Raw genomic sequence first — 26,133 nt, 5'->3', positions numbered from 1 at the left:
CCTATTTAAAGCTTCATAACTCCAAATGTGTACATCACAGAGACTTGAAAATGGCTTAAATGAAGCAAGACATTTGTACAATTTACAATACTAACTTAGATTCGTTTATATTCATACATTTGGAAGAAATAAAGTTCCACAAATGCAATTGTCTAAGCAAAAAATCTAAAATGAATTTGCACTTTTTTAGTTTGAAATGAAATTCTAAGAGATTGCATATATACAGCAGGTTAAAGTATACATGTCCTGGATCAAAAACTTCTTGACCACAAGTTCATAAAATTAAAGGGTGGATATGTAGGACTACTAAAGATCTATGAAGCAAAAACTAAGCAGCGTCTCCAAATCTACCCAAAATGTCTAAATTACGCATTGCTATAAATCACAACATATTCACATATTTCACTACAAATCAACTGTTTTGACTCAAGAAACATCATCATCATTTTCAAGTGGGAATTGCAAGCTTTCCGTCAGTACAGTGGTCTAAAATAGCTAGGGGTCCAGAAACATATCCAAAATCATTCCAAGAGGGAATATAATGCTTTTTCTCCATTGTAAAGCATATAAATGAGCGCCTTAGGAAGTTTTAAGATGAAACATTGATATCAGATGTAAAAATAATGCAAAAATATTGTCACACAATGCTGTACAGTACCTAAATGTGTAATAATTAACTCTTGTATGTATTTCTATACTCTGTACTGTGGTATGTTTTCTTGTATGGGGATGGGACGACATGAAAACAATTTTCAACCGTCCACCACGTTTTGGCAATGTTCCAACTCTCATGTCATCACTGTTGCATGCATCACAAAAACTACTAGACAACAACAAACGCTTACATTACAGTGTGAAGCAGGGCGTTCCTGCAAAAGAGCGTCCATGCTCAGTGAACCTATCCTGGGTAAATAAAGATTAAATAAAAAAAACAATTAAATAAAATTTTTCTCGTTATTCAGTGAGCAGCATTTTCACTGCTGTTTTGGCATGTTTTAGGGCTATTGTCGGGTTTATCTTGTTGCTATGACGAAATATGAATTTTGAGTGGTGAAAGAAAAATTTTATGAATGCCCAGATATACAATATTGTTCATTATGTCAAGCTAATGCTAAATAAACAAAATATAAAAGAGACAGTGGGCCCATTAAGAGTGGCACAGCACACTCAGTAGCTACGTTTACATGCACAGTTGAAATCAAGCTATATTAATAGCTCGATTTGGCCAAAGATGAGATTTAATTGGATTATTGTCATTGAAATATCATCTTTGGGAAAAAATGCTATATTCTGTAAATGCATTTAGATCAAACCTACCATGCATAAAACATAAAAACGTTCGTCATTCACACACTTCTATTTACAATGCTATCATAGCGCGGAGTGCTTAAAACCATAAAACCACCCCTTACCAAAAAATGTAATTAAATTTAAACTGTAGGCTACACGTTAACGTTAAATATAGACCCACTAGTCTGAATTTGACAGTTTTGTGACTAAACTAAACTGGCTCTCGTTTTAGTGAATAACATTAAAACTTAAACATCCTCCGAGCACTAGTGACTTACTACTAGTTAAGTATTTTATTATTTCTGCAGCCTACTTGAGAATACTTGGTGTACTAAAGGTTGCAAATAAATTCAAGTTTAAGCTTAAGTATATTTTCCTGATGTGTATACATGTCCAAAAGTGAACCAAGTACACTTTCTTATTTTAAGAAAGTATCCTATACTAGTGTGCTTATATATTTGTGTGTGTATATATATATATATATATATATATATATATATATATATAGGCTATATAATATTTGACAAGATATACTATTGGGCCGGGCTGTACGCTAACAATTTTTTCCAAGGGCCACATGTGCTCCTGTGTTGAAAACTTTAGGAGCACACTAATGTATCCCAATTAGTAGATGTGCTCCTAAATTATTTTTCCTGTTGGCACGTACATTTTCAGGAGCAAATGCTCCTGAAATAGGAGGACTGTAAAGCCCTATTGGGTCCATCTTGTCAAGTTCCCTTCAGTGTAAAACTGGCTATTCAAGCTGGATAATAGGAAAGCACCTTATTCCCAAATTCCCCTCCTCAGACAGTGAGAATTATTTTAAGAGCCCCAATCCTATAGACAAAATCCACAATGCATTATGCTATAGACGCTTTCAACAAGACTCAACTGGCTGCAGACTCGGAGAAAGCAGTTTTGGACAAAGCAGTTCTGGACAACACACGCGCAGTTTTAACCCGAACATGGCGTCGAGAAAGACTGTAAGTTATGGAGTAACGTCACAACAATTATGAACATCATTATGGAGTGTTCCAGGGGCTAGTTGCCTTACATTTTTTCTTCAGCATATGAAATGCATGTTCATTTGGATTCAGATCAGGTGAATGACTTGGCCAGTCAAGAATTTTACAGTTTTTGGGTCTGCAGGCTCTTTCAGGTATTTTTCAGCAAACTGTAACCTAGCCATCCTGTATTTGCAGCTAACTAGTGGTTTGCATTTTGCAGTGTAGTGTTCTGATCCTGAAGTCTACTGTGGTCAGTAGTCACTGACACATCCATGCCTGCCTCCTGAAGAGTGGGTCTGATCTGACAGACAGGTGTTCAAGGGTTTAAGTAATTATGGAGATAATTCTTCAGTCATCAACTGCAGAGTTCTTCTTAGCCTACTAGGTCCTTTGCGATTATTGAGCTCACCAGTGTTCTCTTTTTTCTTAATAATGTTCCAGACATGTTTTTGGTAAGCCTAAGTATTGGCCAATGTCTGTGACTGGTTTGTTTTTATTTCTCTTGACTTTCATTGGCACAACTTTTTTCTTCATGTTGGCAAATGGCAATAACAGACTGCATCAGCAATCAAAAGCTTAATGACTAGGTACTGATTGCTCTCCTATACCTGCACTAAGGAAGCAATTGAACACACTTGACTAATCAAAACACCTGCAAAGTCATTTGTCCCAAACAAATGGGGGGATTAGGTATAAAAAGTGCTTTCTACGTGGTGAAATGAAAACATATATAATACCCGTTAAGAAAAGATAAGAATCTGTCTGTCTGTAGTTTAACCACATGCAAATAGCTTGATTACAAATCTAAAATTGTGGCCTACAGAGCCAAATCAAGAAAAAAAAACATTATGCAGCTCATTGTATCTATACATTATATATTTTAACATGGAAATAAACTAGCACGCACATGCACAGACACACACACTCATACTCACGCATGCGCGCTCGTGCACACACACACACACACACACACACAGGCATCACACCCCCACTGGCTTCTTGGCGGAAGTTTCCCTTGCCTTGCTAACGATCTCTGCTTTACTGCATCTTTTCTTTACCAGAATTACCTCACCAGCAAACTTCTCACTAAATGAACTGACAGAGGAAACTACAATCTGAGGTATTTTATTCGTCATTTTCATTTTTGACATTTGTAGTTTGAGAAGTAGAGTAAAAAATTTACTCACCAAATAATAAACTAACAAAAATACAAAGTTATGCTTATCTGTTTTGAATTATGTTGTTCTCCTCCTTAACACATAAATACAATACTTCAATACTGATGGTGTATCACAGGCCTGTAGTTGTGCTGAGAGTGGGATCATTTAAAGGGTTTTGACAGTATGTTGGTAAACGGGGGAAATAAGCGTGAAGCATCTGTGGTCTACATGGCTCTTTAGGTATTCACAGTAAAGATGGTGAGACATAGTACAGATAATCAGTGACCAAGAGCTTACAGGCTAGTAAGGAGGTGTTTTAAAATGTGGTAGCCTCCTGTTAGTCTCTCTTTCCCCTCCCCCCTCTCTCTCTTGCTGTCCCTCTCCGTCTCCTCTCTCTGTCTCTCTTTCAGTCGTTATGGAGCCTATGTCGACCCAGGTTGACCCAAATAGTGAAGACAGTTCCAGTTCTGATAACATGTCTCTACTGAACATTGGACTGCCAGCCTCGGAGACAGATCGTTTTGGGTTTATACTGGGCACCGGCTCTACTGTTGGGTCAGTATCCGAGCAAAGCATGGCCTGCTAAGTCAGTGAGACAGACTGTCACATCTGTAGTTCTCTCCTCCTCAACATCCTGGTTTGCTTTCATGAAAACACATGCACTGTCAGAGTGTGGTTTTCCTGTTTCCTGTTTCCTGTTTTCTGTTTTCTGTGTGTGCGAGACAAAAGTAAAACATATTGTAACCTAATTATTTGCATTTCCTTTGTATGCATAATTTTTAAAAAAAGGCAATGGTCATTGTCTGTTTTTGATGGAATGGAACAACATTAAAAATGCAAGAAAAAACAATGTTAGGACAGCAGCATCACCACATTTGATCTCCCGTGCAAAACAACCACTACAACCTACCTGAACATTTTTCAAAGTAATTAATACTCTAAGGGCCTTCCATGCCATACTTTAATTACATAACTGTTTTTGGCCTTAATATTCTTTGCCCGAGCTGTGCTACTGTGTGTTGCTTACATTTGTTCTGTTGGCTTTTGCTTAAGAACACTAGAATAGGTGCTACCTTTAATTAAAAGTTAAAAAATACCTCAAATATGTCAGCTTCTTGCTTCATCTGTGTGATTCAGTTGTTTTCTTTCCAAATTTCACTTAATTGTGCCGACACAAATGATTAGGGCAAATTAAATAATTGAGAGTAGAAGATGGCATGAACTCTAGACAGAGATGTGACCCTTCTTCCTCATTTGTCCAAAGGTCACAGAAGGGAGACTCGCTACTGTAAACTTTGAGACTGTCTTTGTTATACTGATGACATTTTACAGAAATCAAAACTTTAAAATATAGAGTGCTTTTCAAGCAGTGCTCAAAGCACTTCAAAGCAAGAATGTAAGAGAAAAAACTTTAAACTTTATTTGTCCCCGGAGGGCAATTGATTTTGCAGCAAGACATGGGGGGGGGGGGGGGGCACTGAATGTTGCGGACTCGGGGGAAAAACAACAGTGGTCCCAGGTTGACCAACATGAGAACATGCTACAGATAGACTTTAAACTGGTTTTGCATGTGCACAAGAGTATAGAAGCATGTATTGGTATCTCCAGAAAGGTCATCAAAGATAGTCTTGAGGCAATTGCCTGTTTTTATTTATCACTGGCAGAAACATGTTCTCCTGACAGATGTGGTTGTGCTGCTGTTGTCTTGGGCTGTGGTCACTCACTCACACTGTGTTAACAAGTGTTTTAGTCTTGTAATGAGACTTAAAATCTTAAAAACTGTCAAACTAAAATACTTGTTGAGACTTATATTTGGGTTTTTGCAGTGCAGATATTATTTAGGAATATTGATGGACAGGCACCTCTTGCTTGCTGTGTGGTGGTTTTGTACACTGCCAATGGGGTAAGACACTGTCATACAAGTTTTTAATTCTTATTTCAAGACCAAAACACCGGTTAAGACACTTTTCTGCAGTGTACAGCTATCTCTTGCCCTTAATGAATATAGAAATGTATTACTGTGTATTGCCAACAGTCTTGTGTAACTTAAGTGAGATAAAGTCGAATATATTGCTGATATCAACATAAGCAGTAGTCAAATACTGGTGTTTTTTAAAGTCCCATGAAACTACAAATGTTTGTTGGAAAGAATGTGTGAATTTCTTGCCTTATTAGATTTTTCCTTAACAGAACTTTGGTTTCTCTTTCTTGTTTTAATCTAGGGATCGTGTTTTCTTGCTACCTATACTTGGAGTTATATTACACGATATAAACACATATCAAGCACTCCAGCATCTTTTCTTTTTTGTAAATAATTTGTTTCATTTTTCCACACATCCTCAGTTTGTGTCTTTGTGGAATTTGTCCTTTTCAGCTATTTTTAATGGGAAAGTCCTGAGTTTGAGTGAAAGCTCAGCAGATACTTACTACTCCTCACTCTCTCCCCTGAAATCTGATTGGCTGAAGGCCACCTGTGTTGTTGAATGGGGACTGCTTGGGTGGCAGTGTAGTACAGTGGTTAGGGAACTGAGCTTGAGACCTCAAAGTTGTGGGTTGGATTCCCAGCTCGGATGCTGCCATTGTACCCTTCAGCAAGGTATTTACCATGAACTGTGTCAGTGAAATATCCAGCTGTATAAATTGTGTGTGTGAAACTCTTAAAAAGAGTGCATCTGCTAGATGCCTAAATGTACTCTAACTCATTGGGGACTGGAATAAATCATTAATTAGCTTGTAGACAATGAAATCTCTGTGTTACAATGCTGTGTGTTGATTTGTATTGACGCTGTGTGTGTCAGAGCTGAAGGCCCGCCCCCTGAGGTGATCAGACAAAGGGAGACAAAATGGCTGAACATCATCAGCCAATGGGATCACACTTTGCTGAAGAAGACCAACAAGGTGAGGTACAAATGGGACCAAGCAATAATGTTTACTGCTGGGGATTGAGCCCTGATGACAGAACAAGGTGACAAAATGCTGAGTGATTTGTGTAAGATGTGAGTAATGAAGTTATAGATTCAAATATCTTTTATCCCCTTCCCCTTTCAGTTATTTTCAAATTCTTAATTGGCATGACATGACAGAACTACAAACATACATAACACACAACTAGAAACTAGAAATGAGTGCACAACAACAACAATTCAAGTGGCTTTACCAAATCAAACCAAATCAATTCAAATGACTACAACTGCATTTATTGTTGAATAGTACTTAAAGGATAGTTGTATTAAACAAAAGCACTCTGCAACATATTCAGTTTTCTCTCTCTCTTGTTCAGGTGAAAGAACAGTGTCGGAAGGGTATCCCAGCATCTCTCAGGGCTCGGTGTTGGCCTCTACTTTGCTATGCCACAGAGAGGAGGAGTAAAAACAGGAGACTTTACCAGGTAAGAGAGACTATGCAAGGTAAGAGAGGCTGTGCCAGGTGAGATACTTTTTCAGGTGAGAGACTGTATCAGATTAGACACTTTACCTGGTGAGAGAGACTGTCAGATGAGAAACACTTTACCAAGTAAAAGAGACTGTGCCAGGTGAGAGACACTTTACCAAGTGAAAGAGACTGTCGGATGAGAGACACTTTACCAAGTGAGAGAGACTGTGCCAGGTGAGAGACACTTTACCAAGTGAAAGAGACTGTCGGATGAGAGACACTTTACCAAGTGAGAGAGACTGTGCCAGGTGAGAGACACTTTACCAAGTGAAAGAGACTGTCGGATGAGAGACACTTTACCAAGTGAGAGAGACTGTCAGATGAGAGACACTTTATGACCATATTCTTTGCTTCTTTGTGAATATCTGTGGTATAATCTAATGTTCATCCAAAGCAATCCTTCAACAACTCTTCTCCACCCTCTCAGACACTTGACTCCTCCCCTGCCCTGCAAACCTGGGTGGATATGATTGAGAGAGACATTGACAGGCAGTTCCCTTTCCACGAGATGTTCCTCTCTAGAGACGGCCATGGGTAAAGGGTTCTTCAAGTGTCTCTTTGTGACATCACACAAAGATGGTGTTCAGTGATTTGTCCTGAATTACAGGCTATGAAACACAACTGCTGAAAAACCCTGGACACAGTCAGCTCCTCTTATTTACCTCAAAGTTGTTTGTGTGTACTTTTTTTTTTGGGCAGGCAACAGGGGCTATTTCGGGTCCTGAAGGCTTACACGCAGTTCAGGCCTGATGAGGGGTACTGTCAGGGGCAAGGACCTGTGGCTGCAGTGCTTTTGATGATTATGCCTGCTGAGGTAAAGTTCTGCACTGTGTGTTTGTGTGCATACTCTATGTAGCTGTGTTTTTCATTACATGTAATTAAAATGAATAAATGAATGGCATGCACCAAGATCAAGTCAAGACGGCAATGTATGCATTGGATTTAACACTTGCACAACGTTACAAACAATAATTAATACAATGAAAACCATCAATAATAACTAAAAATACAACCGCAATCAGTAATTAATAGGCAGCAAGTGGTGTATTTTTTAGCTGTAAAGACACATTTTGGATGAATGGTCCAATTTTCAGTCTCTGTCACAAAATTTAGCATGGTATTTTGTAGCTTAGAGGTAAACATACATGAACATGTAAATGTAATTTCATGTTCACCCATTGCTAAACCTGTCACATGCCTACTCACAACTAATTGGCTTTATTCATTTTTACTATATTTTTTCAGATATGCCTTTTCTATTGTACATCCAATGGTGGAAAGACAAAGCATGCAAATATTCAACTTGCTTTGTCCAGCAATTGAGGAGCTACAGGAATTTTTATTCATTTTCCTCATACAGCGCCACCTATTGGCAAAATACCAGCAAAATTAGCATGCCTCATTAGTGCCTCAAAGTCTGTCACTGCATATGCACGCCAAGTTTCCTGATGATCGAATAAAGCTTTCAAGAGTTCCAGCTGTTTTAGTAAAATTGGCCATGCCCACAATTGTTGATTTGCATATGGTGGCCGATATTATTTTGAAAGTAAAAATTTTTTTTTCAATAATTTTTAAGTTTCAACCCGAATTTCATGACAGTCAGCTTAATGTCCTATGACTATTTCCCGACAGTTGGTTTATGTCAAAAATTCAAAATGGTGGTGTTGAATTGGATCCGCCAGAGAAGCGGATTGGTCTCGGCTGAGCCAGCTGGTGGAGAGAGCACATGCACCTGGGTTGCATTAGCTAATTAGCCCAGGTGGTAAAAGGTGTGCTGCTCTCCACAGTTCGGGGCCAAGACCGGGAGCTCACAACGAGAGCACTGTTATGATTCTTTTGTTTCGTTTTATTTTGGAGCGTTGTTCAAGCAAGCAAGAAAGAAAAAGAAAGTAATCCGCCACTGGGAAGTTGGAGGAGCTGGTGCCAGCTAGAAAGCGGGCCAGCTATAGGTGGCGCACGGGAAAGTGGTCACGCTGTTTTACTTTCCTTTGTCTTTGCTATTTTAGCTTGTTGTTTTAGTTTATTGTTTTTGCCTGGAACCCGTGAGGGGGAAGGGTCGTTAATTAGATTTTGTGTTTGTGTGGGTGCACTTTCTCTCTTTCCATGCGGCAACCAAGAGTGTCTCCCAGCACTGCTGCATCTCCCTCCCAGGGGTATAACGCTGGCATGTGACAGGTGGAAAAACAAAATGGCTGCCAATGTTGTTTCTTGAGTCAAAAATGAAGAGTTGTAGAAATTCATACTTATTTGGTTCTTTCTCAAAAAGACTACCTATATTCCAAATGTTGTGAGGATTGGACATGGCGTTTATGAGTTACAACTGTTTTAGTAAAAAATGGCCGCACCCAAAAAAAATGATTGACATGTGGTGGCCATATTGTTTTGAAAAGATTACACTTTGTAAATATAATTATTGAGGTTCAGACTCCAGAGACTCTTTCTAGCCTAAATTGTTTACAATAGGCCAAATGGCCCCAGATTAGTTTGCAGGAGTAGGTTTTGCAAAAAAAAAGACTTTAATGGCGAAAAACAAAATGATAGCAGATGTTACTTCAGGCAAAGTTGTTCACCTGAAGGAGCAAGATCTACTGATGTAACTTTAGGATTTCCCACAAACCACGGTCATGCTCTATGAAAACCTTCATATTTGATATAGCACCCCCTAATGGCCGAATAATACTAAATTTTACAAGGGAGTACCAAGTCAAGAGGTCAATGTACTCACAAGTTCCACGATGATCCCCCACTAAGTCTGTCAAATGGCTGCTGATATCTGATTGGCTGATGGCCATTTTTATAAGTTATCATTTTATCATTAGAAATCCTGGTGCAGGCCTTTACAGAGGTGTAGCATGCAAAATGTCAGCCTGATTGGTCAAATGGTTGAACAGTTTTTGTGAGGATTGCATTGTGAGGACATAGCATTCATGCATTACAGCTTTTTAAGTAAAAATGGCCATGCCCATGGAAATATATATAGCCTAACTTGGTGAGGATAGCCTAAATGGCCCTGCCCCAGACTAGTTTGCAACAGTATGTTTTGCAAAGAATGAAAAATGATGGAAAATGTATGCATATGCATAATAAATTGGGAGTATACATTTTGTTTGGCATGACCCACAGAATCTGAGGAAAAAGTTTTATGATTGTAGCCTACATGGTTCAGGAGTTATGGGCCAAAAAGTTGATGGATGTGTTACATGCCATCATCTGGCCACTAGTTCTCATTGCGATAACCTGAATAGTGGAGGAACATACATTGGTGAAGGAACATACATAGAAACATACACACGGGTGACAAATTAAAGGAAAAAGCTGAATAAATGAGTGGAGAAACATAATGAATGCAGGCGCATCCAAAAAGGTGTACTGCATGGTACAATTTAACAATTAACATCCTATCATGCTCTGTAGCATGTACAAATATGCTGAGCAGGCTCAGTTGATTTTGGTTTTAGATCAAGATAACAAGAGGAAAATATTTAAGTACTTAAAGAGGGTTCATTATTGAGGCACAGATGGCAGGAGCTACAGTCACAAAGATTCAATAGGAACAGTGACTGAAGTGACATCAGTAAATAGGGTCTGAAATTGTGGTGGAAAGTGCACATTCGATGACGCTGATTCACGTGCATTAGTGCGATATGTAAAGAAAAACTGAAGTAGAACTCCTCAGGTGACTGAGAATGTCAATGCAGGATGTGATCAGACTGCATCAGCAAGAACAGTCTGTCAACAACTACAATAGAGATGCGTATTATTGCAGTGCATAAACCCCTCATTACAAACACAAATGCACATTTGAGAGTTCAGTGGTGCAAAAACCATAAGCACTGGTCCACAGAGGTGTGGAAAAAAGTGATATGGTTAGATGAGTCAGCCTTTACCATATTCTTGACAAGTGGGCAAGTGCATGTGTGGTGTACACCAAGAGAACAGTACAGGCTTGAATGCTTGACCTCTACAGAGAGGGGGTCTGGTGGCTCTGTTATGCTGTGGGGGGCATTTTCCTGGCATGGTTTGGGTCCACTTGTCCCCTTAGAGGGAAGGGTCACTGCAAATCAATGCAAAGTTATTCTGAGTGATCACCTTTATCTAATGATGAAACATTTCTATCCTGATGGGAGTGGTCTCTTCCAGGATGACAATGCCCCCATCTACAACAGGGCAAAAGGATGAATGGTTTGATGAGTATGAAAATTATGTGAGTCATATGCTATGGCCTTCGCAGTCACCAGATTACACCTATGGGAGATTTTGGACCAATATGTTAGACAGCGCTGTCCACCACCATCATTGAAACACCAAAAGAGGGAATATCTTTTGTAAGAATGGTGTTCCATCCCTCCAGTAGAGTTCCAGAGATTTGTGGAATCTATGCCACGGGACATTGAAGCTGTTCTGGCAGCTTGTGGTGTCCCAACACCTTACTAAGACACTTTAATGTGTCATCCGTCTGTTTCATAGCTCTATGATTCATGGTTTTTGCTGCCCATTCTGTTTTAGGCAATAATAATAAAAATAATAGTAATAGCTGCAAGCAGCGAATACCAGGGTCCGAGCAGTTGACATGCACAGAGAGTCAATGATGGTGGACAGGAACTTTACATTAGGACCAAGCCATCAACTTACAGACCTGTTTCATGCAACAGTGATTTTTAGTGAATATTTAAATGTTGTTTATATTTGTACCTCTGTAGCACCATTATATAGTTCAACTGGGCTATGACTTCACAACTGCAGTATTGATCTAAATGTCAATACATGTACCAAGTTTCATAACTTTACGCCAAACGGTTTTGGAAATATTTGCATTTTTGTGAGGCCACACCCCCTGCTGATTAATTTGCTTGTCATTCACCAATATTTTTCCATACCCACTGCAAAGGTGAGGTGAGGCAAAATACCAATTTTTGTCAAAATCTGTTAATCTTTGTAGGAGGAGTAGTGGCGGAAAATACAATACATTGGTCTTCTGGTTCCTGGAGGCAAATTTGTTCTTTGTGATAAGGGACAACTACAGACGCTGTTTTCAAGTCTCTAGGTCGAACAGTGGAGGAGATATGATTGATTAAAAACTAAATTTTTAACAGACTATTATAGCGCCTTCAAGTGATGAATCGGTGGCAAAAATACTTTTGCACTATCTGCAAATAATTGTCTTCCACTGTGCCAAGTATCATCGAATTTGAACAGCCCAAAATCCCTAAAATGAGGAAAGCATCATGACAAGGTATAATAGCAATTAAGCTCATTCAAAACAGTAAGACTCAATTAGCTTTCCTACATGGACACAAAATTAGCTGTCGTTTCTACATTTTTAAACCGTTCAACACTGCAATTGAATTTTTCACTTTTTTTAATATAGCTTTTAAATAAAAGTGTCCCCTGACCATATCAGTGCAAGTTTCATGCAAATTGGTCAGTCACCTTCAGAGGAGTTGAGGATGCAAAATAGGAATGCAAAATAGCAAAAAATCTAATCATACGCCCTTTGATTGTCCAAGATACTTTTTTGTTCAGCATGAGGAGAGGAATCCCGAGACACTAGCCTTTCACGTCTTTCTACCGTAATCGGTTCAAAAGTTATGAGTTTAAATATTGAATATACCATTGGTCGCTATAGCTCCACCAACTGGATAAAATCTGTGTAATTTTAATAATGATCGTAGGAGATCTCTGCCTTAATGGTCCTACCAAATTTCACCATTTTCACCTGTCCAAACAAACATTATAAGCCTTTAAGCCAAAACACAGGAGGGAAAAAAAAAATAGAAAACAATAATAAATAAAAATTTGAACAAAAACAAGAGTTCTAGCAGCTTTACAGCCTGGACCACTAAAAATGAAATAAAAACTATAGGGTCGCAGCAGCTTCACTGCTTGGACTCCTAATAAAATTTTTTTTTAAATAGATCAGAACAATCGGGATCCAGCAGCTTTGCTACTTGAACCCCTAAAAAGAAGGAAAAACTTAACAAAAACAGTACAGTTCCCACAGATTCACTGCTTGGAACCCTAATAAAAAGTGGAACAAAACAGTTGGGTTCCAGCAGCTTCATTGCTTGGACCCCTAATAATATTCATCATCATTATCATCATAATAATAGTCACAATATTAATAAAAGGCTGCAAATATTAAGATGATTGCCTGCCTCCCAATTTCACTGAAGTTGAAGGCAAGCTTTCATCTTTTTGCTTCTGTTCATTTCTGAGTGGCTTATGTGAGAAACTGAATAAAGTAATCTTACTACATCAGTGCTGTATGTTTCAGTGCATCTGTGGAATGGTGTGTGCTCTCTCTCTCTCTCTCTCTTAGGAAGCATTCTGGTGTCTGGTTCAGATCAGTGAGCAATACCTTCCTGGGTACTACAGCCCCCTGCTGGTGAGATCCCCGTACTACACCCACTCACACCTCAGCTGTGGTAGCTGGGTCCCTATGGGTCTTTTTATTCATGAAACTCCTGAAAGTAACGCTGATTTCAGATCAGTTTCCCCTGTCTATATCCTAACTTCACTCAATTTGTGCTAAAAGGCCAAACTGACCATATATCAGCACTTCTACTCTGAGGCGCTTTATCAATACTTTTCTAGGCATGATTTCATTCTAACCACTTTGACCTGATCCTTCCACAGGAGGGTGTGCTGTTCGACGCAGCCATGCTCAGTGGTGTGCTGCACAGGGTGTGTCCCTCCGCTCACAGGCACCTGCTCAAACATGGTGTAGAGCCACTCATGTTTGCCACAGACTGGCTGATGTGTCTCTATGCCCGACACCTGCCTTTCAGCACCCTGCTTAGAGTCTGGGACCTGTTCTTCTGCTACGGTCGGTCCCTCATCCTCTTCGCTCTCTCTGTGTCCTTTACTGGTGTTTGACTAGGGTTGCAAAATTCCAGGAATATTCAAGGTGGAAACTTTCCATGGGAATTAATAGGAATTTATGGGAATTAACGGGAATAAAATGGAAATATAGCCCTATTTGCTCAGGCTGCATTTACCATGTCATATGCAGATAGAAACAAACCTTTTACCATATCATAAGCAGACATAATTGCAAACATTCCCTATGACCCCCCTCCAAAAAAAAAAGACTTTTCTCTTAACACCTAACCCCCCCCCCCCCCTAAAAACAGTCTTCCGAGTGTTGTTTTAGAATTCTATTTACATAGATAGTAAACAGAGTTTTTAGAAAAAGTCAAGGAATGACAGATGTGTGGAATAAACATTAACAAAATACATCCAATTTTACTGCGCAAGGGGTCAGTTGACCCCACGGTTCTAATGACGAGCAGTATACTGTGAGTAGTGCCAAGTGACTTCGGCACCACACTACATGACCAAAGACGGGCTAGTTTTGAAGAGGAGCCAACTGCTTGTCCAAAATTACCAATATTTATACGATGTCTCCATGCCGCTTCACAGCGATAAAAATAGCCTACTTATCAGACGGCGTTAATTTCGTCAACAAAAAATATTCGTTACGACCCCTTTTTCATGACGAAAACAAAACATAACGAAATAACAATTCACTTTTGTAAACAAAAACATGACGAAATGTATTATTTTAATTGGCGAATATAAACTAAACGATAAACTGAATTAATACCGCTGTCAGAATAGGCCTTAGGGTTTAAAGTGAACAACTCATTTATAAATGTTTTACAATAAAGATTGAATGGAAATAGATTAATTAAAACTCCTCAATTAGCATGCTCAATCAAGCTACATCACATGGTAACAGCTAGCTAGCAGAAGGTGTTAACAAGGTATTAACTGTGTACTTTGTATTAGGCTACTATCCGGCGGTTCATTGAAATATCATAAAAAATATAAAATATATTCACTCCAGTAATATAATAAAAACTTACCTGAAAGCATGTAGGCTCAGACAGTGCGGTAGTGTTGGCAGATATGTGGGCTGCACATGTGATGGGAGAATGCACTGTGCATGCAGAGGGTTGTAATTTTACTGAATTCCTATTTAAAGGGATGCTGGCAAATTATCAGTATGTGTGACGGAAGAGTGCGCTGCTGAATGTAGTGCATGGTTACAATTCAATTAAACTAGAACAAAGCGCCCTTTGGGCATTGCAACCTTTTCCCTTGACCCTCCCCTGACCCCTGAGACCTTTGCCCCTGTACCCCAGCCCTCGCCATTGCTTTCACCCACAGCCTCCCCTGAACCCCCTTGACCCTGTGGCCCCACCCCTTAAAAATATCCTGTGCAAAGGGCAGACCCCCAAGCAGTATTAATGGTGAATTTGGAAGGGATGCGACGAAAGGGGCATGGCACATATCCGAAAAAGTACACACACGCAACTGTCATATTATAAAACAGTAATAATAATATTGTATATTTGTATTAAGGTCATAGTAATTATTTGTCACATACACAGTTTTTCGGCCCCCCCAAGATTGTGCAAACAGATAAGGTGAAGGATAGAAATATATATTGTATTACATATAAGTTAAAGAGTAAAAAAGAAACAAAGGAAAACTGTCCATACAAAACTTTAGGGCTTGTTGACAGTATATATATATATATATATATATATATATATATATATACAGTACTGTGCAAAAGTCTCAGGCACCCTAGATTTTTAAATATAATATATACATTTTTGTATTTTGTTAAATAAAGTAATATTTTAAGTAATAGACTACTTTTCAGATAAAAACTTGATCAAGGGTCTCTGGGATTACCTGGAGAGCCAGAAGCAAGCGAAACAGCCAACTTCTGCAGAAGAACTGTGACAAGTTCTCCAAAATGCTTGGAACAACCTACCAGCCGATTTTCTTATAAAACTGCAGGACAGTGCACCTAAGAGAATTGATGTAGTTTTAGAGGCGAATGGTGGTCACACCAAACATTGATTGTTTTTAACTATTTACTGCTCTTTATATTATTTTTTCGATATTTATAACCTTTCATTTCATTATTTTTGAAAGCATCTTAGCTGTACAGCATTCTTTTTTACAGGTGGCTAAGACTTTCGCACAATATGTATATATATATATATAAAGGGTAGGGTAGGATGCCAAATTACAGCTACTTACACAGAATTATAGTAGCTCCTTATACACAATGTTGTCTGTTATTCCGTCCTCATTTCCTTCAATAAAAACTTGCGCGTTGGTGGCTCTCTTTCCCCTGGAGAAGACTGTGTAGAGCTGGCCATGAGCGAACACAGGCTGAGGAAGGTAGATGCCAACTTGCTAATTTTCTTCTCCCTGAACTTTGTTGATGCTAACTGGGAAAGCCAGCCTGACGGGGAACTGTCGCCTGACAAATGTGAAAGGAAGCTCATCATTTCTGTCATGGTGAGGAATCAGACTGGGGCCGCATAGACCGCGTTGCAATGACTGGCGTCGCTATGGTGAGAGAACGTGAACTTTGTTCTTCGAGCCGCTCTGACCGCAATAACTATGAAATGACCTGACGTTCACAGTCTGCACCGTGTAGACCGCGCCGACCGCAAGAAGCATGAAAAACGAATGCTGAGCTAGCTACCTAGGTACTTTATTAGCATGCTAACGCCAAGCGGTGAATCAGCAATATACTTCAGAATTCTTACCTGACTTCTCTGGAGATTCGCTACCTCACGCAAATCTCTTGCATTTGACTTGCCGACAGTGATTTGCACTTCTTTTTAGGCATGATGCAAACGTTCTTCAAAAAAAACGCTCTTACTTTACTGGTCACACGTCTCTGGTGTGTGGTGTAACTGTTACCGTTGGTATGGTGGAAAGTAGTTCCAGGTGACAGTAGTGCCGGATTCCAAAATAAAAAGTAAGTATAAGCGAGTATTTATTTAACATATAAAATATATAATTATATCCAATTATTTGAAAATTTGTGTTTGGTCGATCATATCTCTGTTGTTACTGTATTATTAGCATTGGGAGAATACACTGGAGAATACAACAGGAGAATACACTGTTTGACATTGGCAGGGAAATTTGGCACATTTCACCTGGGACCCCACCCACATAATCAGCTGTGCTGCTCAACATACAAATGCATGATCCTTACAAATGGGACATCATTGTAAAGGGAAATGAACAGGCTTTCCAATGATATAAGTTAAAATGCTAATAATACAGTGACAACAGATATGATCAACCAAACACAAATTCCCAAACTTTTTTTGAGGAGTTTAGTAGAATAGGCATACTTTGAACCAAAACATGCCATAAGACCTAGTATTGCTTTTTATGTGTATCCCCCCCCCCCAAATAAGTTCACTATTAAAAGGTAAGATTTTTATATTGAAATTGTGAAAAATTCCCAAAATTCTCGAGCTTAACTTCCCTTCCAAAATTTACACTTTGCAACGCTATATGTGACGTCATTGTGCTTTGGTCTTTTTAAGAAATTCCTCATGATGTATTAGCCATACAGAGAAACTGTACAAAAAAACATCCAGGCTGTACGACCAAAGCAGTGAAACCCCTTGGCTGCACTAGCAATGCAGTGAAACCCCCAGGTTGTACAAAAATGTGGTAAAACCATCAGGCTTTGTAACCCATGCAATGAAACCAAGGGGCAACAACTCGCCTCTATTAGTGAAGCCTTTTACCCCAGTGGCTACTGCATGAACTGCAATGCCTGGTTGCAAAAAGAACTTGAAACCCCACCCACCCAATGTTAAGTCAATGGGGAAAGTCTGAAAAGAGGCCAATTTTCTCTGAGGAAATATAAAGTCAATACATTTTTTACACAAGAAATGATGGTTTAACTAGTTAATCCCATCCCTTGTAATGTCTCCCCTGGGTCTGATTTTTAAAAATAATTCTGCCAAAATTCCCAAATCTGAGTTCATTTCAGTGCGTGCAATATGGCTTGTCCAACTACCGTATGACCATAAGGATCTCCTCATCCTCGCAGCGAGGCAGAGTTCTTCAGCAGCAGGTGTGATGCTGTGTTGAGACATTATCAGATAAACGGTTCTATGTCAAAACGCGATTTCTGACCATTTTGGGGTTTCAGTTGATTCTCATAAAGTCTCGTCTTTTATAATTTATATATGTTGTTGGTGAAATCAGATTTGTAAGCAGTTTTGAAGCTTCTTTAAGAAGACAAGCTAGTGGGATTTACTTAGCTAGGGGGAGCAAGTTTACTGTCTTGCTATCGATCTATCTGTCTATCTAGCTAACTTGCTAGTTATCTTGTGATATATCTGTCTAGCTATCTAGATCTCTTATCTATCTGTCTATAAAACTAGCTAGCTAGTAAGCTAACTAGCTAGTGATCTATTTTATCTATTTTTCTATGTAAATATTTTAACACTAAACGTATCTTGCGCAATTAACTTTTTTGAAATGTTATGACAGTATGGTTCTATGGTTGCAAGACCATGCTTGTTATGGGTGTGTCTAATTACCATGTAAAGTAATCGGGGTGGATTTTCCTGTAGTCGTGGACTCCACTCTTTCGCTCCACTGCGCTTGCGTTGGTTGCAACGGGCAATGTGGCTGCGCCCTAGTTTGGGCTTCATGCGCCAGTGAGCACTAACCATAGCAAATCAGTGGGTGATGTCATGAAGCACTTCGTCCATATTTTTATACGGTCTATGAGTGAAACTCTCAAGTTTCACAGAAAATGTGGTGATACCATCCAGGCTGTATGAGCCACACAATGAAACCCTCATGTTGTGCTAAAAATGTGGTGAAACCCTCTGGTTGCACTAGCCATGCAGTAATGCCTGTCTATCTCTCCTCTGTTGCAGGTGTACGGGTGTTGTTCCAGGTGGCAGTGGTGCTGGTACGGCGGGCATTAGGGCGGCAAGTCCAGAGGGAGGAGTGTGAAGGCCAAATGGAGACCCTGGAGAGACTACGCGGCATCAAGGCCCAGGTTCCACCAGAGGACGACACTTTCATTGAGGAGGTGAGACAGTCCAACTCCACCCCTTCTGCAACGTGTGAGATCCATGGCAAAGTTGTGACTTTTATGAGCAGTAGAACCAGCAAGCCATTGCATAAGAGTTAGCATAACAGATAGCACAAAAATTAGCATAAGAGGTAACAAAAATGTTAGCCTAAAAGTTGGCATATGTTAGCATAAGGGTTAGTGTAAAAGAGTACTTGTGTTAGTGTAAGACTAGGCGCTGGGCCTTATGGGACTAATTTGTGATGGGCAGCAAATAAATTCTCCTACTCTCTGTCTCCATCTCCCTCCCCCATTCTTTTCTCTCACTCTTGCAACATCCTCTCCCCTTTCCCTCTTCTTCTCTCTATTTCCCTCTCAGGTGTGCTCAGTCCCTCTCTCTGGCAGGGACCTGGAGAGAGAGACGGAGAGAGAGCTAGAGAGATGGAGAAAAGAGCGCCCATCCTCAACCTTTGACCCTCGCAACCGTTGCCATGGCTACCGGGCGGCCTGGGTGAAAGGGCAGGAGAGGGAGGAGCAGCAGAAGAGGGCAGAGAGAGAGAGGGGAAACCTCTCCCTCCCTCCCCTGCGCTCTCCCTCCTCCCTCTCTCCTTCACTCCTCAGGAAGAGGTGGAAGAGAGGGAGCAGGGCAGAAGCAGGCAAAAGAGAAGTGGGCGAAGCAGGAGAACGAGAGCAAGGGAGGCAGGCTGGAGGGAAGGCAGGAGCGGCTGAAAAGTGGGGCAGGGGGAATGGGAGAGAAAGAAGCAGGAGGAGTGAGAGAGAAGAGGAGGTGCAGCACAATAAAGCAGCTCACAGAGATCCCTTAAAGTGCCCATTCACAAGCATGGCAGGAAACTCAGCCCAAACCACAGATGGATTGCCACACTGTGCCACACAACAGCACAGCACCAGAACTGCTCCCAATCACGGCCATACAAGCACGGACCAGCCTCAGGATGGAGCAGGCAGATCCACGAATGGGGACAGCACCCATGCCAAACCGATACCTCACACCGTGGTACGACCCAGCCCAGCGAACCAGCTGGCTGTTTCCATGGAGACGACTCTTGAGTATGGCATTGTGGAAGGTTCTGCCATGTTGAGCCAGACGCACACCAACTTTATGGAGGGGCCTGGTGGATCAGCAAAACCTGTAACAATAAGCAGGACCAGCATTTATGCTCAACACAGTGCTACAGAAACACCCAGCGCTAGCTCCCTGGTTTGGGGTGAAACAGTGGAGAGCCCAGAGAGCGATTTGGAGCAGAATGATGATGTGGGCTTATGCCAGGAAAAAGAAGACAGATTGGGTGGGACAGACAAGCAGCAAATAGGCTCTGCTTGCAATAATCTTGGTATTCAGGAACTTCAGGGGTCTAATCAACAGGTCCTCCCTAGCCCAAGGTGGGTAGAACAGTCTGAACACTTGCCTGTAAATCATGATGGGTCTCTGGGAAATATTCCCCAGGGTGAGCAGGACTCCAGCGGGTGCTCTGAGGGGGATATTTCGCAGCAGCTAGAGGACTCTGGAAATGTGGAACTACAGGGGGGACATTCCGGGGACACTGCCCAGACTGGGGTGCCAGGCAATCACAGTCCAGCAGGAGACCATCCAGGCCCCCTCACAGGACAGGGGCTGTCCCAGCAGGGGGAGACTGAAAGTGAGAACCTGCTCAGCCCCTCCCTATTGGTTGAGAGACTCAAAATGGAGCAAGCCCCCAAAGGTGGGACAGAGGCAGGCTGTGAAAGGTTACCAGTTGTACTTTTAGATCCGGGAGAGGGGACACCTGTGCTAGATCAGGAAAAGGGTTCACCCGTGTTAGATCAGCGAGAGGGGTCAACTACAGCACATCAGATTGAGGGCTCATCTGTGTTGGATCAGGTTGAAAAGTTACCTGTTACACTTGTGTTTGATCAGGTTGAAGGGTTACCTGCTACACCAGTATTAGATCAGGGTGCAGGGTCACCTACAGCACATCAGACTGAGGGGCCATTTGTGCTTCATCAGGTTGAGGATTTACCTGTTGCACCTGTAGATCAGGTTGAGGAGTTACACATATCTTTATTAGATGAGGCTGAAGGATTACCTGTTACACCTGTGTTAGATCAAGTAGAAGGGTTACCTGATATACCTGTATTACATGAGGTTGACAGGTTTCCTGTTAAACCTAAATTAGATCAAGTGGAAGGGTTACCTATTACACCTGTATTAGGCCATAGTGAAGAGTCTCATGCAGTAGATCTGGTTGAGGGACCACCTGTATTAGACAAAGGTGAGCAATCACCTGTAACACCATTATTAGCTCAGGTTGAGGAGGCAGGTTCACAGCAAAATGTTGTGTCTGAGCCACAGCTGCCCACCAAAGCCCTGTCATTCACAGAGGTTATCCCCTTTAGCTCCACACACAGCGAGGATTCCACTGTGGGACCAACGAGTGAGACTCTGCCAGGACACACAGGGGGCGTGTCTGAGCGACTGCCCTGCCTCCCTGCTCAGGTGGGACAGACAGCCCAGGAAAGAGATCCCCATCAGGAAGAAGCCCAGCCCACAGGGACTGACCCAACACCACCAGAAGGTGACCTGATCTCTCCAGAGGACCAGAGCAGATCTGGGCAGATACCCTCCCCTGCAGGACCCTGCCCCATTGTGGAAAAGGGCAGTGGGGTGTACAGACCACGGCGTGCCCCCTGCGGCAAAGCGTCCCGTTCCCGCACACTGTCCGAGGACACATTCAGAGACTCAAATCACACCGGCTCTGAAGCCACATCTATAATCAGCCCGTCCAACCACACCCCCCAGGATATCGGCAAGCGTGACCCCTCCCACCGGGACAAGAGCAGCCCCTTTCCGTCATCCAATCCGGTGGACACTCCGCGTCGCTTTGCTCTCTTTCGTATGCTGAGAGGGGACCGCTCCAAAGACAGGAAGGGAGGAGATGGCGGTGGGAAGAACCATAAGGCATCATCACCCAAAATGACAGTGCCCACCATACTTATACAAGACTTCAGTGATGGGGTGGGACCAGGCGTGACCGGGGAAGGGTCAGGTATGGACGAGGCCGGATCAGGCATGGCCATGGCTGAGGCAGCATCCGGTGTGGCTGGGGATGGCCTCAGCTCCAAGCAGCGGAGAAGGGGGAGAAGGGAGCAGGAGAGGAGGGAAAGAGAGGAAGAGAAGGCCAGGAAGAAAAGAGAGAAGGTGATGGAAAAAGAGAAGGACAGAGAGAGGAAGAAGCCGCAGACCAGGGGGAAGAGTTTTCATGCACACAGTGATATTCCTCGCCCTGGAAACAGCAGCTGTACAACACCAGGTTCCAAGAGAAACTCTGCCCCATTTTTTGACACAATCTTCTAAAGATGCAGGGAATGGGGGGTGGGGGGAGGGGGAGAGAGAGAGAGAGACATAAACTGGAAACATTGGAGTGTACAGAATGTAGATAAGACAAGAAATCTGGAAAATAAGAATATTTTAATTTGAGTTTGTATATTAATTGAAATCCATGTTGACATTAATACAAAATAGCAGAAATTATTACTCCAAGTTTTTTCCTTTATTCTAATTCTTCAGTCTTGGATTTCGTCTTCACAGCTCAATGGTATAATAAAGCAGAAGTTACATTTTTCTGTGTATGTGAATACATGTGTGTGTGTGTGCATGCAGGGGCACATTTTTGTCTGTTCTCTGTGGGGTCTCTGGTCTCTGAGAGTCTGAAAAGCAGAGTGTAGGATGCCTCCTCCTGTTTCTCTGTCTAGAACACTAGGGCTAAAACACCTGAACACCAGAAAAATCTCCCCTCTTCTTTCTCTCTCTCCATCTCTTTTTCTGTCCTTGATGACATCAGAAGGATGAGTCCTCCTCTTCATTCTCGCTGTCACTAGCCAGTACTTCCTGGGTTCGCAGCGTCTGTGAGGAAGTGGGCAGCATGGAACCAAAGAAGAGGGAGTGGAACTGAAGGGGAACAAAAAAAATAAAAGTGTGGAAATTACTAGGAAGAGGGTTTATTTATTAGTTTTTAAAACCTATTTTAATGTGAATTCACCACATGTAGTCAGGTCTTCCTTAATTTATTTTAATTCCAGTTTGTTTCAACCCCAATTTTAATTCCAAGAAGACTTTTAGAATTTGGAATGGCCAGTTGGATTTGTAGACCAGTCTCCTGACTGAATTTTTAAGAGCAAGGGTAAGTGAGTGTTCCCCTCTGAAATGCATTCTGCCAGCAACTACTGCACAGTCATTGCAGGTCTGCAGCACCCAATTGGTGCAGCTGGTGCGTAGGAGACAGAGACAGACCTTCACAGTTGGCACAGTCCAAATTGATCCCAGGCCATGGGGCCCATCCACACTCCAGGAACAGTGCAAGTTAGCCACATCTTTCTGGAAGAAGCAGGGAAGGCTTAACTGCCCTGATATTACCATGGTTATGGAGGGTTGCTGTGCTCCCTGTTGCGTGGTGGCCACATGACATGCAAACCACAGCACGTACCTTTTCATTAGGCGGCCTGCCCATCTCTTCCTCTTCCTCCTCCTCCTCCTCTCCCTCACTGGACGCTCTGGCCCTGAGCTGCCCCATGCTGGCCTTGCGTGGCAGGGTCGGGGGGCAGCCAGAACCCCCGGAGGCCAGCTCGCTGGTCTCCATGGCGATGAGGTAGGAGTCGATGTCATCATTCATGAAGTCATCCGGAAGAAGGGCGGGGTTTTGGTGGCTAAGTCAAAGCGGACGAGTGGGACACAGGCTGTGAGCAGGGGACACTGCATGAGCAGCTCAGTCACACCATGGAGGGAGTGTGTGTGTGTGTGCGCTGTACATCCTAGAGTACCACATCCCTCCCCGCAATGTTAGCACAGTTACAGAGAATGTCACCATCACTCTCAAAAGTCAAACATCTTCCATTGAGATACATATTTCTGAAATATTTTGATTTGATAGGGACCAGTGGAAGTGAAAGCAGTGTTAAGCTCAGTATTAAGCTGTATTCCATTACATTACATTACATTACAGGCATTTAGCAGACGCTCTTATCCAGAGCGACTTACACAACTTTTTTTTTTACATAGCACTTTACATTGTATCCATTTATACAGCTGGATATATACTGAAGCAATGCAGGTTAAGTACCTTGCTCAAGGGTACAACGGCAGTGTCCTTACCCGGGAATCGAACCTGCGACCTTTCGGTTACAAGCGCAGTTCCTTACCCACTGTGCCACACTCCGTCCTCCGTATTCCAGTCATATTACTTAGCCAGTCAGGGATGGGTAGTACAGTTGTTGTTATGGCCACTTAAGAGTCAGTGCTCTTGTTCCCATGTCTACATACCATTCAGTGCTGTTGTTGAAATGGTTACACAGGTGAGAATCCTCGGACAATGTAGCCAATACAAAGTTGACCTCCAGGACACTCTCTGTCAAACTCAGAATCACTGGCCTGTCAACGTTAAAAACCAAAAAAACAACAGAAACCTCTCAATATTATTTTAAGCATATTCACTATTTAGAATTTTCCCATTTTGAATGGCTACAACACAGTGGCACACAAATACACAAACAAGCTGACACATGCACATGCACACACATGTAAACAAAGACACATTTCAGACACACTCTCACACACACACACACACACACACGCACACAGTGTGAGAATGACAGCACAGCGGGGTGCTCTGGGGTAACTGACCTGCCTGGTTCATCAAAGTGCAAAGACACGGGGAGACCAGAGGACTCTGCAAACATCAGCAATCCCTGAGAGAGAGAATGGATGAGAAAGACATTTCCCAGACAGGTGGATGTTATGCAGTAAAAAATGTACAAAAAAAAATAGAACATGAACTGAAAACTCGTGCACATCATGAATATTGTGCCATCTGGCTGATTTATTATGATTATTTTGGTGAACAGGGTAAGACCAGTCTGCCTTCCTTATTCACTTCCTTCTTCATTTATCCCTTCCCCCCACAAGCTCTCTCACCCTCATCTCTTTGAGACAGAAGGTGACGCGGCCGGGGCAGCCCACTGTAAACTGCTCAAACTCCTTAGCACTGAGACTGAGCTCCGTCAGCACAGCCTTACTCTGCTCTAGGGAATAGAAAGATGGTGACATTTTTACAGAAAGGCCCTGAGAGCAGCAAGCAAATATATTATAAAAAGTTAAATGCATACTATTTGTGTCTTCATTTCATATTATTCCATTCATGGGAGTTTTGCCCTATAAAATATTAGCAGGGAACTTATGATATGCTGAATGAATATATTATCTACTTTTTTCTATAAATGTTTTTATTGTGTGGCATGCAATGCCTATCTGTATCCTGCATGTCCTTTAAAATTAACCAAGATGCCAAAGAAAATAGAATATAGGGGGATTTAAACCAGAAGTTTTCCCTCACCGAACACAACACAATGATTGGTTGAAATAAGTGAGCTGCTAATCCCACACAGGGTATCATCAGCAGTCCCAAACTGCTGCCAGCAGGCGTGGCCACTCACCTGCCTCTTCCTCCACATGGTTCCTGAAGCACACTCTTTCACTGCTCACCGACACACTCACTTCTTCCACAGAGGTGGGAAAGTGCAGCACTGTTTCTACTAGGAGCCTGGCGAAGGAGTGAGGAAGACAGAGAGAGAGGGGGGTTAAAATGAGTGCTGACACTACACCAACAGAGAGAGTGAGTGAGAAGAAGAAAGAATGAAAGAAAGAGGGAGGAAGGGAGGGATTAACTACGAGAGGGAATAGCAGATAGAGAAGGAGATATTAGACAGAAAGAAATGGACTGATACATAGATGGTTAGAGACAGAAATGGACCAATATACAGACACACAGGTAGAAATATAGACCAATGGAGAGAGATGGACAGATATGCATACAGATAGAGAGATGGACAGATATACAGAAGATGGAGAGAGATGGAAAGACTTATAGGGAGGTAGAAAGAAAGATGGGATGAAACAATATACGGACAGTGAGAGTGTACACAGACCTGGGCTGTGCCCTCAGTACGTTGGCGCAGCTCTCCTTGTTGAACACGGCCTGCAGACTCTCACAGTCCTGGATCGACAGATTGTGTGTCTTCAGCAGCCCTAAGAGTCCGAGCATTAATCAATGGACGGGTGTTCTTATTGGCATGCTAAATGCAGGTGTTATTATAGTTACAATTAAAACAGGTTATATTACTGCAATGCTAAAACTAGATGCTAGCACAGGACTAAATTGGTTTTACTACAGCGGTTTACATTTGGCACTGCCACCCTGAGAGATCTTCCCGGCAGGAGCAAATTTGCATATATTTTCTTTGTTTTTCCACAAGAGCTATTTGATGGTAAATGGACTGCATTTATATAGCGCTTTTATCCAAAGCGCTTTACAATTGATGCCTC

At 41.9% G+C, this 26,133-nt stretch overlaps 2 protein-coding genes across 7 annotated transcripts in view; one reads left to right on the top strand and one right to left on the bottom strand.

The window, feature by feature from the left end:
* Positions 1 to 3,277: 3,277 nt before the first annotated feature.
* Positions 3,278 to 22,386, top strand: tbc1d10c (TBC1 domain family, member 10C). 3 transcript variants are annotated; one of them, XM_064341914.1, is made up of 10 exons: positions 3,278 to 3,417; positions 3,868 to 4,012; positions 6,256 to 6,355; positions 6,738 to 6,845; positions 7,317 to 7,423; positions 7,589 to 7,703; positions 13,209 to 13,274; positions 13,526 to 13,715; positions 18,622 to 18,779; positions 19,141 to 22,386. In XM_064341914.1, exons 2-10 carry the CDS (start codon positions 3,873 to 3,875, stop codon positions 22,111 to 22,113), a joined length of 3,957 nt encoding a protein of 1,318 aa, XP_064197984.1. In that variant the 5' UTR covers positions 3,278 to 3,417; positions 3,868 to 3,872; the 3' UTR covers positions 22,114 to 22,386. The 3 variants fall into 3 exon arrangements, with proteins under 3 accessions (XP_064197984.1, XP_064197983.1, XP_064197985.1); XM_064341913.1 differs by having other exon boundaries at positions 3,799 to 4,012; XM_064341915.1 differs by having other exon boundaries at positions 3,278 to 4,012; positions 19,141 to 20,599; positions 20,726 to 22,386.
* Positions 22,209 to 26,133, bottom strand: part of rad9a (RAD9 checkpoint clamp component A) — a 72,864-nt gene continuing 68,939 nt past the window's right edge. For 3 of the 4 annotated variants that reach the window (XM_064341932.1, XM_064341933.1, XM_064341931.1), the window contains exons 6-12: positions 25,737 to 25,836; positions 25,245 to 25,351; positions 24,727 to 24,833; positions 24,436 to 24,500; positions 24,076 to 24,183; positions 23,243 to 23,462; positions 22,209 to 22,707 (exon numbers count right to left, since the gene is read on the bottom strand). In XM_064341932.1, coding sequence (XP_064198002.1) covers positions 22,597 to 22,707; positions 23,243 to 23,462; positions 24,076 to 24,183; positions 24,436 to 24,500; positions 24,727 to 24,833; positions 25,245 to 25,351; positions 25,737 to 25,836 — 818 coding nt within the window. In that variant the 3' untranslated portion in view covers positions 22,209 to 22,596. Of the gene's footprint in view, positions 22,708 to 23,242; positions 23,584 to 24,071; positions 24,184 to 24,435; positions 24,501 to 24,726; positions 24,834 to 25,244; positions 25,352 to 25,736; positions 25,837 to 26,133 lie in introns of those variants that run through there. The other variant, XM_064341934.1, reaches the window with a different exon arrangement.

The sequence above is a fragment of the Anguilla rostrata genome, chromosome 7 (assembly GCF_018555375.3).
Source record: "Anguilla rostrata isolate EN2019 chromosome 7, ASM1855537v3, whole genome shotgun sequence".
Classification (NCBI taxonomy): domain Eukaryota; kingdom Metazoa; phylum Chordata; class Actinopteri; order Anguilliformes; family Anguillidae; genus Anguilla; species Anguilla rostrata.
The sequence above is the reverse complement of the archived record's forward strand: the minus strand, read 5'-3'. Positions and strand labels throughout refer to the sequence as shown.

What these genes read in the sequence shown, in the direction of transcription:
- tbc1d10c (XM_064341914.1), top strand. Translation starts at nt 3,873, where the DNA reads ATGGAGCCTATGTCGACCCAGGTTGACCCAAATAGTGAAGACAGTTCC. An exon ending in AAAACAGGAGACTTTACCAG is followed by an intron (nt 6,846 to 7,316) that starts GTAAGAGAGACT and finishes CCACCCTCTCAG; the next exon opens with ACACTTGACTCCTCCCCTGC. An exon ending in ACGACACTTTCATTGAGGAG is followed by an intron (nt 18,780 to 19,140) that starts GTGAGACAGTCC and finishes TTTCCCTCTCAG; the next exon opens with GTGTGCTCAGTCCCTCTCTC.